Raw genomic sequence first — 15,700 nt, forward strand, 5'->3', positions numbered from 1 at the left:
TTCAGTAACAGACTGCTGCTTCCCAAGTGCCGGACCAATAGATTTAAGAACTCTTTTGTCCCCCATGCCTTCAGACTGTACAATTCCTCATTGGGGGGGGGGGGAGGTGACACAGGACAGAGGGTAGAAGGAGTAGTGACCCCTTGTATTTTTCTCCATACTTATCAGGTCAAACCACATAGTGCAATACGATATCACCGGTCAATCTATCCGCCAAATTCTTATATTTTTTTTGTGTTGTATTTATATTTACTTATATTCTTATATTCTATATTCTTATTCCTTGTCTCTTGCATAATTTAAGGTTTTGGTTACTCACATTTGGTGTGTACCTTAGTATTTAATTTGTATTTTGTATTCTTTTGCACTTTTGCTTACTGTGTGTTATCTTTGTTTTTTGCCTGGGAGCTGCTGGTAACTTCAATTTCCTGAGGGAGTCTTCCCAAAGGATCAATAAAGTACAAGTCTAAGTCTAAGTCTAAATCAAAGAATTTTAAACACTCAAAGCAAAAATGCATATTTCACTTCTTTATTCTTTGACAAATATGCAGACAACAAATTCTGCTTTAATTCATGCCATGTTGTATGACAAACTGCTTTAATTTATTTAAAAGGTATAAATATGTAGTTATGCTGATAAATGAAAATGCAGACCTCCTTTCTGTTATAGAATCGCAAATTCAGAATGATCAATGAAGGTGTTTCCAGTAATCTTTTCAAATGATTCAGAAGAATAGAGGCATGAACAAACTGCAACTTTTTTATTACCATTTATTGAGTCATAATGCTTACACATTAACTGGGTTTGTATTGCACAAATAACATGCTACATCTCTTGCAAATTTCTTTCAAGCAATGAAAAATAAGACAAATTAAATATATCAAAATCAAAACACCAAACACATCTAAAAAGAAATGTTCAAATGTTGAAATGGAAAAAAATAAGATTCAGATGGCTTCTGCAAAACTTTGCATGACCAACTCTAATTGAGGTCATGTTATCTCAGCCAGGATTATGAGCTTGAAATTTGACCTGCTGTTTCTGTAACTGATTGATAAGCTAATTGCAGCAGTTCTTTATAGTCTGCTACTCACCCTTTATGAATATTGTAGAGAGAGAGAGAGAGAGAGAGAGAGAGAGAGAGAGATTGTTTGTCTCATTTGATAATCAATGCTTTGAAAAGCATTGATTATCCTGTTGCCTTTATCCTGTTGCACCAAAGTACAACAGCATAAAGGCAGCCATAGGGTGGAAGTATTGAGAATTAACCACAACCCAAGAAGAACAATCATGATAACAAGAACAGGAACAACAGAATCCAGCAATGACCAAAGAAATCACCCATCCAATGTAGTTGCACATTCGGACCATTTTCTAACAACGCTGTACTGTAAGACAAGATATTTTGTAAACAAAATTTATAAAAGAATAGAACAATAAAATGCATTAATTAGAAATGATTATTGATTAAAAAATACATGGAACTATAGTAAAACAGGCTTAAAGTGATTTATTTTGTCTTTGGTGAAAGGGATGAGCCCTAAGTGTAAATTATCCAGGCTTTCAAAAATAGGGGGAAGAATAATAGAAATTCTCTACATGCAAAAGCATTTCTATTATACTTTTAATAGAAATACCAGTTGTTATTAAGAGTGTAATAGAATAGAAACTAGTTCTTAAAACTGGTCTGGTTTTTAAAACCACTTGTGTTCTTAAAACTCAACATGAGTTATATTTCAGCTGATGTTGAACGACTCTTTGAGACTTTTCTTTGCCTTTTCCATTGTGATTGTCTTCCAAGAATCAGGAATGTCAGCAGGTTGTGCATCATATGCTTCAGCAAAATCCTTGTTGTATGTGGCCATCACATATTTCCAATAATCTGATGATTCAAGGCTCACATCTGCACGAATATCCCAGTCTGAGAAAAAATTCTTATATTTTGTGTAAGGACACCATTCATTGTTTGTGACACTGCAGCGAAAACGTTTGTTACTGATAACAAGAGAATTGCAGACGTCAGTCGTGAGTTTTTTTGAGTCTTTCGACTTGATCAAACCTAAACCATTTGGTCGATGCAGAGAAGCAAAGTGTTGAGTGTGGTTTTTTCCACCTGCATCACAAGGTATTTTGCAGAATGGACACTGTTTGCAACAACCAATCACTCTGGTGAAAAGCTCATTCTCTGGTTTTATGTGGAGTCGTGAGAGTTTTGTTTCAAACTCAGTTGATTTAAACTTTTCTCTAAGAGCTTCTGTCATTTCCTCCACACACTCGTTGAGCCAGTGACCAAACTGTTCCTGGTCAGCATTGTTCAGAACCATGAAGGCATCAAGAGAATCCTGGGAAATTACCAGTTTATCTCCAACTTCTTTGCAGATATTTTCAACAAATGTCCTCAGACTGTCAGTGTTTTCTGCTTTTACCTTTGTAATGGCATCATTTATGTGGTTAACACAGAACTTAAGATGTTTGTCCTCTAACTCACATAGAGTAGACCCAAATGAGAATGTCTCCTTTATTCTACCAGATATCCAGGATTTTACATAATCTTCATATGAGCGAATGTAGCTCTTAAAATTTTCAAAGGCACTTTTTGAAATCAGATCCAATAAAATTGAATACTGGAAGGACATTCGTGTGCTGAACTCCTCTTTTGTCAGCATTTTATCAACAATATCAAGACCAAGAGAACGATAGATGAAGTTTTCAACAGCAGGTTTCAGACATTGGTTTGTGAATTCTTCAGCTTTCTTCTGGCATTGATCTCTTTCATAAAACACATCTTTGAAGTCTGTGCAGAACTTTTCTTTGTTTTTCTGCAGACATCTGTAAGGATCATTTTCTTGGATAAATTCTTCATGCATTTTCTGAAACTTTCTGGCTGCAGATCCACATATGTGTTGTTTCAGAGACACCTCAAACTCTATGTCAGTATCAACATCAGCTTTGTTCAGCTTTTCATCAATGATGTGAAGAATCTCCTGGATGTAAGTATCGTGATAATTGGTTTTTCTCTTGATTTGATCCCAAACACAGTCATTGCAAGCAGATATGATTGTGTCAGCAACTTCTTGTCTTTCCTTGACTAGATTCTTCGAGGTTAAAATCCCTTTAATGGCAACTTTGAAGTTTTCATGCACCCCTCTTGGGGTATATTTAAAAGGCTCCAGTCCACAGTCTTTGAGGTTTTTTTTACTCAGCAGTTCACATGCATGGCTTCCTTTGTGTGAAAGATTTGCTTGCAACTGAAGGGACACACTGGTGAAGACATTTAAAGTCTGCTGTTCAGAGAAAGACAAGGTGTTCATTGCTTCAGTCCACATCTTGTCAAAACATTCATTAAGTTCTTTGTCCATCATTTGAACTTTCTTCTCACGACATTCATTAATTAAAGCATAAACTGCTTTCTCAATTTTTTCTGTATAAGTGGCCCTGATTTTGTCGAGTTCTTCCATTCCTTGCTTGATGTCAGCAGCTGCTGTGATCTGGTTCAACACTGATCTTTCAGTTTGTCGTCGAAGACTCTTTATGCTGTTGGAGAAATCCTCTCTGTATCCTTCAACCAGATAAACATGACCTTCTGGCTGATCAAAGTATTTCTTCAGGTTTTCAAGGATCTTTGTCTCCCACTTGATCAGCTCTGTGATTGCTTCACTTTTCAACTCGGTCACGAATTCATTCATGTCAGATATTTCAGATGATGCAGCAGCTGTACCAAAATTGGATATCCTTATCTCTGCTGTGGTAACCCATTTGTACATTTCCTTTTTGAACTCCCACTCCCATTGGTTGTACTCTGTGCAGAGCCTCATGTAAGCATCAGCCACCAGGCTGTTTCTGAAGCTGAAGATGAAGTTTTCATGTTTTACTGCGTTCCACAGGCTGGTTATCCACTCTCTGAACTCCAAGATGTTATTAGAAGTTGACCCACACTTTCTCAGCTGTTGGATGATGTTTTTCTTTAGTTCATAGACAGTCTCACTGTATCCTGCATTGACTGGAGCCATTGGTGGGTTTCCATTCCAGAGTCCAGGAATGTAGCAGTTCCCAGTGTCTGGATTATACTCCATCACATCAGTGAAGTTCTTGTTCTCTTCTCTTTTCTCCATTCTAGCTGCAGCCTGGGTCATCTCATTCAGCTGTTCTAACAGCAGCTTCCTGTCTCTCAGGTTCTTCTCATGAGCTGAAACATCAGAAATGTTCTGGTGAACAAACTGACATTGAGGCTTTTTGCCGACCTCCTTCATCCTGAGGAAAGCATGCACCACTATCTGCAGGATGTCTTTCATCTCTGTTGAATTCTCCATTGCAACATTGATAATGGTGATATTACTCAGACCAACAACAAGTGTTGCCAGCTCATTGTCATGCTCATGGCTGTTGTCCAGCTGTGCTAGCTCTGGTGACTTTAAGCCTTCAGTGTCGATGATCATCATGAAGTCACAGTTGAGAACTTTCTTGAAGTCTTCATTGACTTTGATGAGCAGCATGAAGGCACCTCTAGTGCATCGACCACTGCTGACTGCAAACTGAACTCCAAACATGGTGTTAAGGAGAGTGGACTTCCCTGTGCTCTGAACTCCAAGAACTGTGACGACCAGGATCTTGTTCTTTGGAGACACCAAGTCATTGAGCTGAGAGAGAACATCACTCACCCATCTGAGAGGAATGTTGGAAGCATCTCCATCTACAAGCTCAAGAGGAAATCCATCCAGCAACAACTGAGCACAGAGTTTGGGCAGATGTTGCAGCTGTTGACGTGATGGATCTGTTTCTGGAAGGTAAAGAGAAGCTTCATAGATCTGACCCATTTCACGGAAGAAGTGCTCAACTCCCAGTGAGCTGCTGGAAAGTTGTTGGTCAATTTCTTTGATCTCTTGTTTGTTTTCAGAATCTTTGCATTTTTCCTTGTAAAGCTCTCTAAGGCCAGAAAGTTTGATTCGAGACAAGTTGTCGAGGTTCATTCTCATCCATTTAAGAAAGTAACACCTTTCTCTATCTGGGCTGGCTATTGCATTAATGAAGCATGTCATTACATTTGACATTGCATAGGAGTTCTGTTTTTTACGTTGCTCTTCTTTTTTCTTTTTAAGGTTGCTCTTATAGTTTTCTATATTTTCAGAACCAATGTTTCGGAGATGAAATTCTTCCTTTTCCAAAAATGTCAGTTCCTTCCATATTTGACCTTGCAAAGGAAACTGATTTTCTTTGAATTGAAAAGTATCTTTTATCTCTGCAGTGATGGCATCTGCATTTTTCTTTCCAGCCTGGCACTCTGGAGAATCTTCATCAACTGGAATTCCTAATTCATATGCAACATCAGCCATCTGCTCTACTGACATCTTTAACTGTGGTTTGGTAAGTACACTGCTCACAACTTTTTTCAAAGATTTGACAAAATCTGCATCATTTGTTTTGTCAGTTTTTATAATTATATTGTTTTTTGTCAAGTTCAGCCTGGTTGCTAGTTTCTTCAGAACATCTGGAGTAAGGCTCTTGTTCTGTTGGTTTCCCACTAAGAAGATTTGAGCTTTATGGTTTTTGTTCATCAGCAGTTCACACTCAGAGTCCAGCTGGTCAAAGAAAACAAAAACTGCAGCAGATGTCTGACATAAAAAGGAGAATTGAGTTTCAAATGAAGCAATGTCTCCACGAAGGTTAGCTATAGCAACTGGTTCACTGAAGATGTCCATGTTTTTGTTTCCACAGGGAAGGTACCAGGTCATTTCAGTCAGTCCATTGGATATTCTTCTCTGAATGTCTCCAGACTCCATGTCACGGTGAACAAAGGTGTCATGGTATTGCTGAGAGTTATTCAGAAGCTTATTGAGGATCTCTGATTTGGACAGAGAGCACTCACCCAGTCTCACAAATGAGATCATTGGAAGTTCAGAAAGAACTATTCTTTCTTCTATGAAGCCTTTTGATTCTGAAAGATCTGAAGGTCTGTACTTCTTAACAATGTCTCTCATGGCCCACAGCATGAGGGTGCACTGCTGTGTATCACAGTTAGGAAGCAGCAGAGGAACAGAGAACTGACACATGGACATTTTTAGAGCCAGTTCTTGCTGAACAAAACCATCAGAACACAAAAGGAGAGCAGTCATTATATCAAGAGGATTAAATGTTTCAGTTTCATTTGGGCTCTCAAACAGATCCTCAAAATTGCTCTCTGTACTGTCTGATTCATCATCACAGTTTGACTCAGAAGAGGAATTACTCAAGTCACATGATACACCTTTTACATTTCTAGCAGTCACATTAACCATCACTAATTTCTTGAGAAAATTCAACGGGATATTTGATTTACAGTCGCCCAGCTCATCAGTGATCGTCTTCTCATCAATCCCAAGTATTCTGCTTAATGATAACTTCTCTCTGTGGTACTGCTCCAAGCCCAAATCTTCCAAAAGCCTCTCAAGGTTGGTCTCTGTGAATGATAGATACATCAAGTTTTTAATGTGTATGGGTGTGAATTCTAATTAAATACTATTTTTAACTTCAGCATTGCAGATTTTATTTTTGCATCGTAGAAAAGAAACATTGTTCTACAATTGAAACTAATGATGTTTTATCTGCCAACGTAAAAGGGACATATCTTGCAAAATATTTTTTTAGCATTTAATTACATTTTATTTTGTACTTGGAGTCTCCAGTATTGCAGAAAAGTTTAATTTAATCTCAACATAGATATATTTATATTCTGTTAGGGTCTTATTTTTCAATTTGTTAATTTTTCTCTATTCGCTATTACATCTTTTGAACTATTACGTCACAGTATTTTTTGAGGAACTGCTAAACAAGGTTATGGTTTAGCATGGTTTTCAATTTTGTAAAGATGCCAATTTTATCTTGCGCATCAATTTTCAAGTCCAAGGTTTAGGGTTAGGGCTCAATGATGCCAAAGCTGTAAGTTGATAAATGAGAATATTCGGTTGTTGGGCATATTAACTCACACATTACACCATTACGCAGCATCATATTCTCTATGAACTGCCTGGTTGAATTTATTTTTCTTGGAAATGTACAAACAAGAGTATGGAAAGTTCTCTTTGTTTGCATTAAGGACTAGAAGGACCAGAACTTCAGCAATCTCCACTCCCATGAAGAAAGATTCACAGTAAGACTTTGTTTGATTGGGGCATCCGTTCCTTCTATCTATGGAAATGACATACACATCAAACAATAAGCTGCAAATAACACTAAAATGACAAACTTTATTTTAGCCAAGAATTTATTGCGTGTTGATATGACAACTTAGCCATTGTTTTAATTGCAGTAACATTGTGCCTTCTGTTTATGTTAGTGCTGTGTCCCTGCTAATATAAACTTACCTACTTAAGACAAACTACTTATCTTGAGTAGCCATGTTCTTAGCTACTTAAGGACCTAACCCAGGGGTCTCAAACTCCAGTCCTCAAGGGCAGCTGTCCTGCAGTTTTTAGATGTGCCACAGGTACAAAACACTGGAATGAAATGGCTTAATTACCTCCTTCTTGTGTAGATCAGTTCTCCAGAGCCTTGATAATGATCTCATTATTCTATTCAGGTGGTGCAGCAGAGGCACATCTAAAGGTTGCAGGACAGCGGCCCTTGAGGACTGGAATTTGAGACCTCTGACCTAACCCGTACAGCGTGTTTTGAATAATCTTATTACATCAACAATCTGGCATTGTTTCTGCCATTTTTGTATATGATCCAAATGCATTCAGTGACATTTTTGTGCTAGTTTTTGCCAACTCTTGACCTATGTATAGGCCCTGTTTCTAAAATGTGTTCATTCATATGGCAGTAACATTTATGGCTCAAAAATCAATTAATCAATTGGAGAATAAAACATTTCTGTGCCAGTAGATAATCATATTTCTGCTATCGAACTACAAAAATGGAGGAATGGGTTGAAGTGAAACACTTCGACTTGGAGGGAGGCAGTGTGTGAACTGCTTCACTTGTATTTAGAGTGCAACCAACCCCTACATCAACTTTTTAATGATATCTTTCTATCTTTGTTTCTGTGTGAGCACTGACATTTTCATGTAAGTTTGTTAATTAATCACTGCTGGTCTTGTTCAGTCAAACGGTGCTCAGTTGGATTCTCCCATTTGATTGAAATGGTATGGCTTTACGTCACGCAGTACAGGTTTTGGTCACTCAGCCCCACGGTCGGGTACAAAACCGTCTCACTGAACGCAGTTTTCAGAACCACTGAAGACCGCTGAAGTCTTCTGGAGTACGCACACTGCTAAAATCAAATACCTTAACCCAATAAGATGAGCATGATTGTTTTTCTACCAAAGAATTTATAATAATGCCGTTATGTAATGTTAGTGTAAATACAAATTTGTTTTTAATAACTCACCTCATTAAATAGAAGTTAAATAAATAATTTTTAAAAATGATCTTGAAGGAATACTGAGAGCAGAGGTTGTGCTAGACTTTTTTGTTGTCCGTTATTTTGACTGACGACGTCAAAAATATCCTGTCATATTCCGTTTTTATCTTTGAATTTTTAAATGATATTGACATAGGCTAATCATTTTAAATGAAAGTTTTATGTGGTTTAATTAATGTTTGACAAGTTGAACAGAGAATCCAGATCCCATCACACATTAATCAAGCAGATGAACATATCTAATGTTTTCTGTACCTGCATGCTCTCGCCCTCAAATTTAATCAAATCCAAAAACTTTCATTGTTGTGATATGATCTTTGTTATTAAATGCATCACAGATGGAGGGAATACATGTTTAGCTCCTGTTTCTGAAGCATGAGGGCATTCTCAGTGGTTTGGAATAATGCAAATTTAATTGGTTTTGATCTGTTTTGTTGGTTTTTAATGTACTGCCTTTCATTTAAATAAATTTCAAATTTCCAAGATCACTTCCAATTTTTAGGGTTATCTTTTTAACAAATGTGTGCAGGATGACCAACAATCCCTTCTTAATACCAGGCAAAAAAATAGTTTTAGTTCAAAATACATTTATAAATTCTGTATTTTTTTTTGTTTTGTTTCACAGTCAACTTTGTTGCTAAAGTGACACATAATGCTTACTTTGTGTTTTCCTTTCTTCCTCAAGGTTTGGTTTTCCAGGGAGATCACTGATTTCGGTCGAGTCATTTGGCTCTGTTGTCTCTTGTAACGTTTCTTCCTCCCTGCAGTTGATCACAATGTGGTTCTCCATTTCACCAACAGGAGTCTCCAGAGGCTGAGAAATTAACTCATGGCTGATCTTATACTGTGTTGTCTTAACATGACGGCAAACAGCTGTGAAGATAATAACAACAATCATAACAATACCTGAAGAATCAGAATGCTCATTGTTCTTTGTCAAATTGAATGCACTGACCTTTACCATCTGTACCCGTTTCATGATAATCAGCTTCACAGTCGGCACATGTTGTTGATCCTGGGTCCTTTTCTTCTTCACAGTAAAGATCCACAAATGAATCTTCAGTACAAATAACATAAAAATATAAGACTACATATTTTTCAGTCTTATAATGGGTACAATATTTTTCATCACGTTTTTCTACAAAGTAGCTGCTCACCTCCATTGTAGAAAATGACTCTAATACTACTTGTTACAGTCACTGACCTCTAGGGGCTCTCTTCATGAGAGAGCTTTTTCTTTGTGTTTCAGCTTTACCTGGCTGCCACAGGTGCAATGTGTTGGAGTTCGTCAGCCACATCATAAAGAGCTACAACCAGAGATGTCAGATCTCTTTTCTTCTTTCCTTCCTGATATGATCTTGTCTGTGAGCTGATTGTTTGTGGAGACTTTGGATGGTTTTGCTGTGAGCATTTTTATGAAGCATCAAGTGTATAACTAAAGTTTTGTTTCTATTCACACTGGAAGCTGGTAGGGGTTCTCTGCCATTTTGTTTAACTGTTTTCTCCTGTTTTTTGGTTAGTCGGGGAGATCAGGTATTGTACTTTCTTTTTAGTTCTCTTCTAAAAAGTGTTTTTATTTTATATTTAAAAGGGGGATGCTTTGTTTGTTGTTTTTTCCTGGGAGACCCTGAAGCTTAAAGTTTCCCTGTGCTTGTTGTCTACTGTGATTGAGATTTTACTTCAATTGTAAATTAAACTATATTTTGCTACTGACACCAACTGTTTAGGATACTTTTTTTGTGTTACATCCAGTGCCAGAACTTACCCTTACTGGTCTTGGGGGTGATTGTAACACTACTTCATCATTTTTCCTGTATTTGTTTTGCTTGGGCACAGCATTGGTACTGGCTTTAGTGTATGTGCAGATTAATTTTCTGATTTTTAAAATTTTCTCTGCAAAGAACCTGAAAAACTTGCTGCAGGCAGCATTAGATTGAAATTCAGGTGGTAACGTCACAGGAGGGTTTGTGATTCTGTCAACTGTTGCAAATAAAGCTCGAGCATTGTTAATGTTTTTGTTTATGACATCTGCAAAGAAAGCTTCCTTTGCATGTTTTAGTGTTGAGTGAACAAACATGCTGGTAGAGACCCGCCCCAAAAGGCAGTTCTACAAAGTACTGACTCAGCGGGGCTGTGATAGTAACAACAGATTAGGATAATAAAAATGCCACTGCCTGAAAAACAGAGTCTACTTCTTAATGTGGTTGTCATTTTCAAATTAAATTCACTGACCTTCATCATCTGTAGCAGCCTTTTGATAGTCAGCCTCACAGTCAGTGTATGCTGAAGGAGGGCCCTCGTCTTCCTCACCATAAATATCCTCTGAGTTGTCAGATCTGGGCTCCTTAAAACAAAAATATATAATTTAAGTATCACGTAGATGGATGGACGGTGATATAATTTTCATTATATTTTGGACATTCATAATGTGGCTATGTACCTCCATTGTGGGTCAAACTCTTGAACATTCAGCTTCTCTCTGAAAGAAAAGGACAAAATATTGAAACATTTGTTTTGATAAGTGAAAGAGTAGCAGCATTATCTTCCAGTTCCTATTTTTTCTTTTCCTGTCTGGTAGTGTGGCACTCAGAATTGTTGAATGATTGTCAAGGAGAGGCTGAATAGATGCACTTTCTCAAGTAGAGCATTACAGCTTTTGCTATTATAATGCATATATATATACAGTATATATATACTGTGTATATATATATATATAAGGGTGTCGGTCTGGGACATTTACCCACCAGGGTCGTGGCAGCAGAACCATTGAGTCTGTCTTTGTTTTACAGATAAAAACTGTCTATCAGTCCTGAAAGTAAAGAGAAAAGAATAAACATTTAGCTTAAAGTTTAACTGCATTGGTGCCATGACAACTTAATAAGCTGAACATCAGAGTGCACACATTTGGACCATCACAGCACCTTTATTAAAACATCAACTTTTATCACTATATACAGCGTGATGATAGTTATAATGAAAGAATCCATAAATCATAATGCATGTAAAATCCAGCAATGTCAAAAAGATGATCAATTCCTAACTGTTCTAAGCATTTAAATCAGAAAACAGGAATTCACATACATATAATTTTAATCTTTTTGAAACAGGAAAACGTATATAGTGTTTTTTTCCAGAAACATTTCACCACAAAACAACTAGCTTAACGTAAAACATAACTCAACAAACCCTGTAAACGACGGTGACTGACCATCTGGAGCACATTGATTTACATTAATTTGATATTTTATGTTTTATCAGCAGCTGATTCAAAATGAAGTTCCAGTAAATCTGTCGGGCATCACTCGTGCGAATTAGTTTCCTGTCTTTTAGCCCTGATAATATCAGAGGTTAGTATAACAAGTGAATATTGACTCTTTTATTTCGTGTTTTAAATCAATCAACAAAACAGTATAAATAACTTACCGTAGCAGAAGATTTGTTTGAGGACCGGCTGTTTTTCATTAAAAACAAAAGTCCCTCTCCTTCTTCTAACAGAACTGCAGGACTGCAGTGCAGACGTCCTTTTGTAACCTGCTGAAAAACACTTTCACTTTCATAAACACGTTTTTCAGTTGTTTCTTGTAAATCACATGGTTTCCATTACATGGTCATTCCAGCTCTGCTGTTGGGATATATTTTTAAAAGAACTGCAGCTAATGTCTATGACGTTACGACAGAGTAGCTAAAAAATAACAAAATAAAATAAGATAAAAATACTTGCATGCAGAAAGAAATTTCTCTTTGCACAGTTTTCTGAGTCATTGTCCAAAGTCGCCCCCTGTAGGTCGGTAGGAACAACAATCCAACAAATTAAATTGTAAAACAGATTTACGGTAATATGTTGAAAAATTACATCTTAACATTGTTAGTAACCAGATTCTTCTACCCTAAATACCCTACAAATAAAAATAATAAAATAATATATATTTGTTAGTACCGTGTCATTATAGTAGAGACATCTACAGTCTTGGGTATTCTGGATGACTTTTTCAAATAGACTTTTACTGCACCGTCTGTCTGTCTGTCTGTCTCAGTGTCATTGCTGTAAAGTTCTCCTCTACCATTATCAGAAATAGTTTAGTTTTTCTTTCACTGTTCATCTCACTGCTCACAATATCCCAAAGAAAGTGACAAGCAGTGCAAACATGTTCAGTTCCTTTATTGTCCCCCAATGGGGGTTTTTATTTTGTAGCCAGGCATTTCAAACATACAAAGCAACATGAAATAGACAATATTAAACACAGATAAAGCATACAAGCACCAATTCATTTATATGCATTGGAGATTGTGAAAAAATTACAATGATTGGTCAGAAAAAAGTGGGTAATATGTGCTTTATACTTTAGACCTTTCAGTCTGGCACTGAATAAAAGTATTAAATTTAAGATTTGCCACCTTGGAAAGATAAGATGTTAGATAATGACTTGTTACAGTTTAAATATTTTCTTGAATACTTGTAGTTGGGTGCAAATAAGAGAGAGAAAGAGAAAGACTGCAAATCACAGAAGTACAAAAACTGGATTAACAAAGTATATGAACCTAATTTTTCAAGGAAGAAGCATTCTGTGTTTCTACTGAACTGTATGATTCAGAGATCATATATAATCTCAACAAAGAACTTGTAGGTCACTTAAAAAAACATCTCTAATTAAGTGATCCATTTGCAGAGGTTCTAATGATACCAGTTACAAAATATTTTGAAGGTTCATGAAAGGATCCAAACTGATCAGGCAGTGAGAAAGACTTACTACGATGTTCAAATCTCTATATTTTAAGTTTAATTAATCAAATTAATAAAATGTTTGACTGAACATTTTTGGAGGATTTGTGGAGTGTTTTATTTTGAAAAGGAAAATAATCTGCTACATCATTATTGTGAATCATTTTACCATTGTAAAAAAAATACTCATAAACATTATTTATTAGTTTTTCATTGAATTCTCTTTTACTTTTGATGGAAATGTGCTGTGCAGTGTTTTTGTTCATATGTGTAAACAAAACATCCAGCAGATTATGTTCATAAATCATTAACTCACTGTATCCATAGTCAATCAATTCTGCTAAGGATTAGATGAATTTTATGCTGTAACACCATAAAATGCTACTTTTTTTTAACAAAACAATGAAATCAGAAAAGACTAACTTGTTTTTCACTGAGACACTAAACAAATAGAAAAAATTGTCGGAATTCTTTTTGACTGAATATAATATTAATTTAGATGTGTGTGAAATAAACACTACACAATATCCCCGATGGAGGAGCAGTTTGACCTTTAGTGCAAAATCTGCAACTTTTTGTACTTTATACTGGATTCAGAAAGACTTGAGAGTAACCAAACTGTTAAATATTGAAAAATGTTTTAAAGCGATTATATTTTCATTACTTTGGAAGTTACTGTATTTTAGTAAAACAGTGATGTTAATATCAGAGATAAACTCAACATAAGACCCAGAACTAGACATTGGTAAAAACTATATCCTTATGATTGTGGCAAGATGATAAAATGGAACAAGACATGAAATATTTGTGGAAACAAAACATATGGAAATGACTGATGTCATGAAGAGTGTTTGACATTAAATATATCAATCACACAAAGGAAATATATATAAGAATATTTATTTCATAACATTCCTGGACCCATACAGCAAAAATAACTAAAATAAAACTAATATGACATCAATCTTCATTCAGTTAAGTTTATTGTTCTCATGCTAATTAGAGATAGAACAATAATAATTGATAGGTATTTTCCTTTCGAACCTAAATAAAAGAAAGAACCACAGACAACGTATATGAATTTTATGTAGAGCTTTTGCAAAAGGAGAACACTCTATCGAACTTCTCCTCCGATCAGTTCTACAGAGCGTTCTGGACTGCCCTCACAAAAACTCCTGTTTTTATTGTCAAAGAAGAACAGGCAAGGGGCAGTCAGGAAAACAACAGAGGTCGTAAAGCTTCTAACCCGAACATCTAACAACCCAGTTCCAGATGTGATATCTGATCAAAGGTCTGAGCCCGGTTCAAATCTTGGTCAATACTGTCAATAAAACAAAATACGACTGTTCACAGGTAGTTACTAAATTAGGAGGTGTTCTTGCAAAAGGGTTTAAGGTCTGAGAAACTTAGTGTTATCTATTTCTCGTAAAGTTGAACAGACAGTAGTGACCTCCAGGTCATTTAAAGAAGAGAACACTTTAAACAGAAAATCACAAAGATCTATAGACTTAATGTGAACTAGAGTAAGAATCAAATGATAATACCAAAAAATCTCTAACAGTAATCACAAAGTATTTTAGCATACAAAGCAGATGCATTTAATATATATGCAACATATAATCAGTTCAACCACATCATATGGACAGAATTAAAGTTAAATACATTATAATTTGACTCAAATTACATTTTCTATGTAAAGAAACTCAGCAAAATGCATCCAGTGATTGACTTTGCAGCAATCAGTTTGCTGAATGATGTAATGACACCGGAGAGTTGATTGAATCAATTTGTTAATGATGAACAATTTGTTCTCACTAAAAGTCTCCAATTATCCATCTAATGTAGTGGCGCATTTATACAACTTTTAGAGTGTAAACATTTTCACACAAGAAAATATTAGTTTTCTTTGACTAAAAAAATTACGTTTCTTAGTCAAAGAAAACTAAGAACTTTATTCTTTTAAAAACTAAAGTTCACAATGGAATAGAATGAACAAATTATAAATGATCAAAAGAAAAAAGAAATAAATAATAAGTAGCTATAGTAAAGTAAGATGAAGCGACTTATGTTGTCTTCAGTGGAAAGGATAAGTTCAGCGTGGAAAACAGAGGGGCTTTCAAAAAAAGATAAAAAAGGAATAAAATACTTTACATGCAAGAAAAAGTTTTGTTCTAACAACTAAGCATGAATTATGGTTTCACTTGATGTTGAATGATTTCTTGAGGTTTTCCTCTGCCTGTTCTTTTGTGATTCTCTTCCAAGCATCAGGAATGTCAGCAGGCTTTGCATCATATGCTTCAGCAAATTCCTCATTGAATGTGGCCATCACATATTTCCAGTAATTTGATGCTTGATGACTCACATGTGGAGGAATATTCCAGTCTGGGTAAATCTCCCTATATTCTTTGTAAGGATGCCATTCACCCTTTGTGGCCCTGCAGTGAAAATATTCATCACTCATAACAAGAGAGGAGCAGATGTCAGTCGTGAGCTTTTGTGACTCATCCCACATGGCCCAACCTAAACCCTCTGGTCGATGCATGGAAGCAAAGTGTTGAGTGTGGTTTTCTCCACCTGCATCACA

General features: G+C 36.0%; 1 protein-coding gene across 3 annotated transcripts; it reads right to left on the bottom strand.

Annotated features, from left to right (window-relative positions):
• Positions 1-760: 760 nt before the first annotated feature.
• On the bottom strand, positions 761-11,946 carry LOC111611100 (interferon-induced very large GTPase 1-like). 3 transcript variants are annotated; one of them, XM_023346738.1, is made up of 7 exons: positions 11,820-11,946; positions 11,141-11,205; positions 10,837-10,875; positions 10,629-10,740; positions 9,352-9,426; positions 9,057-9,269; positions 761-6,434 (listed from the first exon to the last, which is right to left on the bottom strand). In XM_023346738.1, the coding sequence occupies exons 3-7, from the start codon at positions 10,840-10,842 to the stop codon at positions 1,738-1,740; spliced, it is 5,103 nt and encodes a 1,700-aa protein (XP_023202506.1). In that variant the 5' UTR covers positions 10,843-10,875; positions 11,141-11,205; positions 11,820-11,946; the 3' UTR covers positions 761-1,737. The 3 variants fall into 3 exon arrangements, with proteins under 3 accessions (XP_023202506.1, XP_023202503.1, XP_023202504.1); XM_023346735.1 differs by having other exon boundaries at positions 9,352-9,453; XM_023346736.1 differs by lacking the exon at positions 11,141-11,205 and having other exon boundaries at positions 9,352-9,453.
• Positions 11,947-15,700: the final 3,754 nt, after the last annotated feature.

The sequence above is a fragment of the Xiphophorus maculatus genome, chromosome 14 (assembly GCF_002775205.1).
Source record: "Xiphophorus maculatus strain JP 163 A chromosome 14, X_maculatus-5.0-male, whole genome shotgun sequence".
Lineage (NCBI taxonomy): Eukaryota > Metazoa > Chordata > Actinopteri > Cyprinodontiformes > Poeciliidae > Xiphophorus > Xiphophorus maculatus.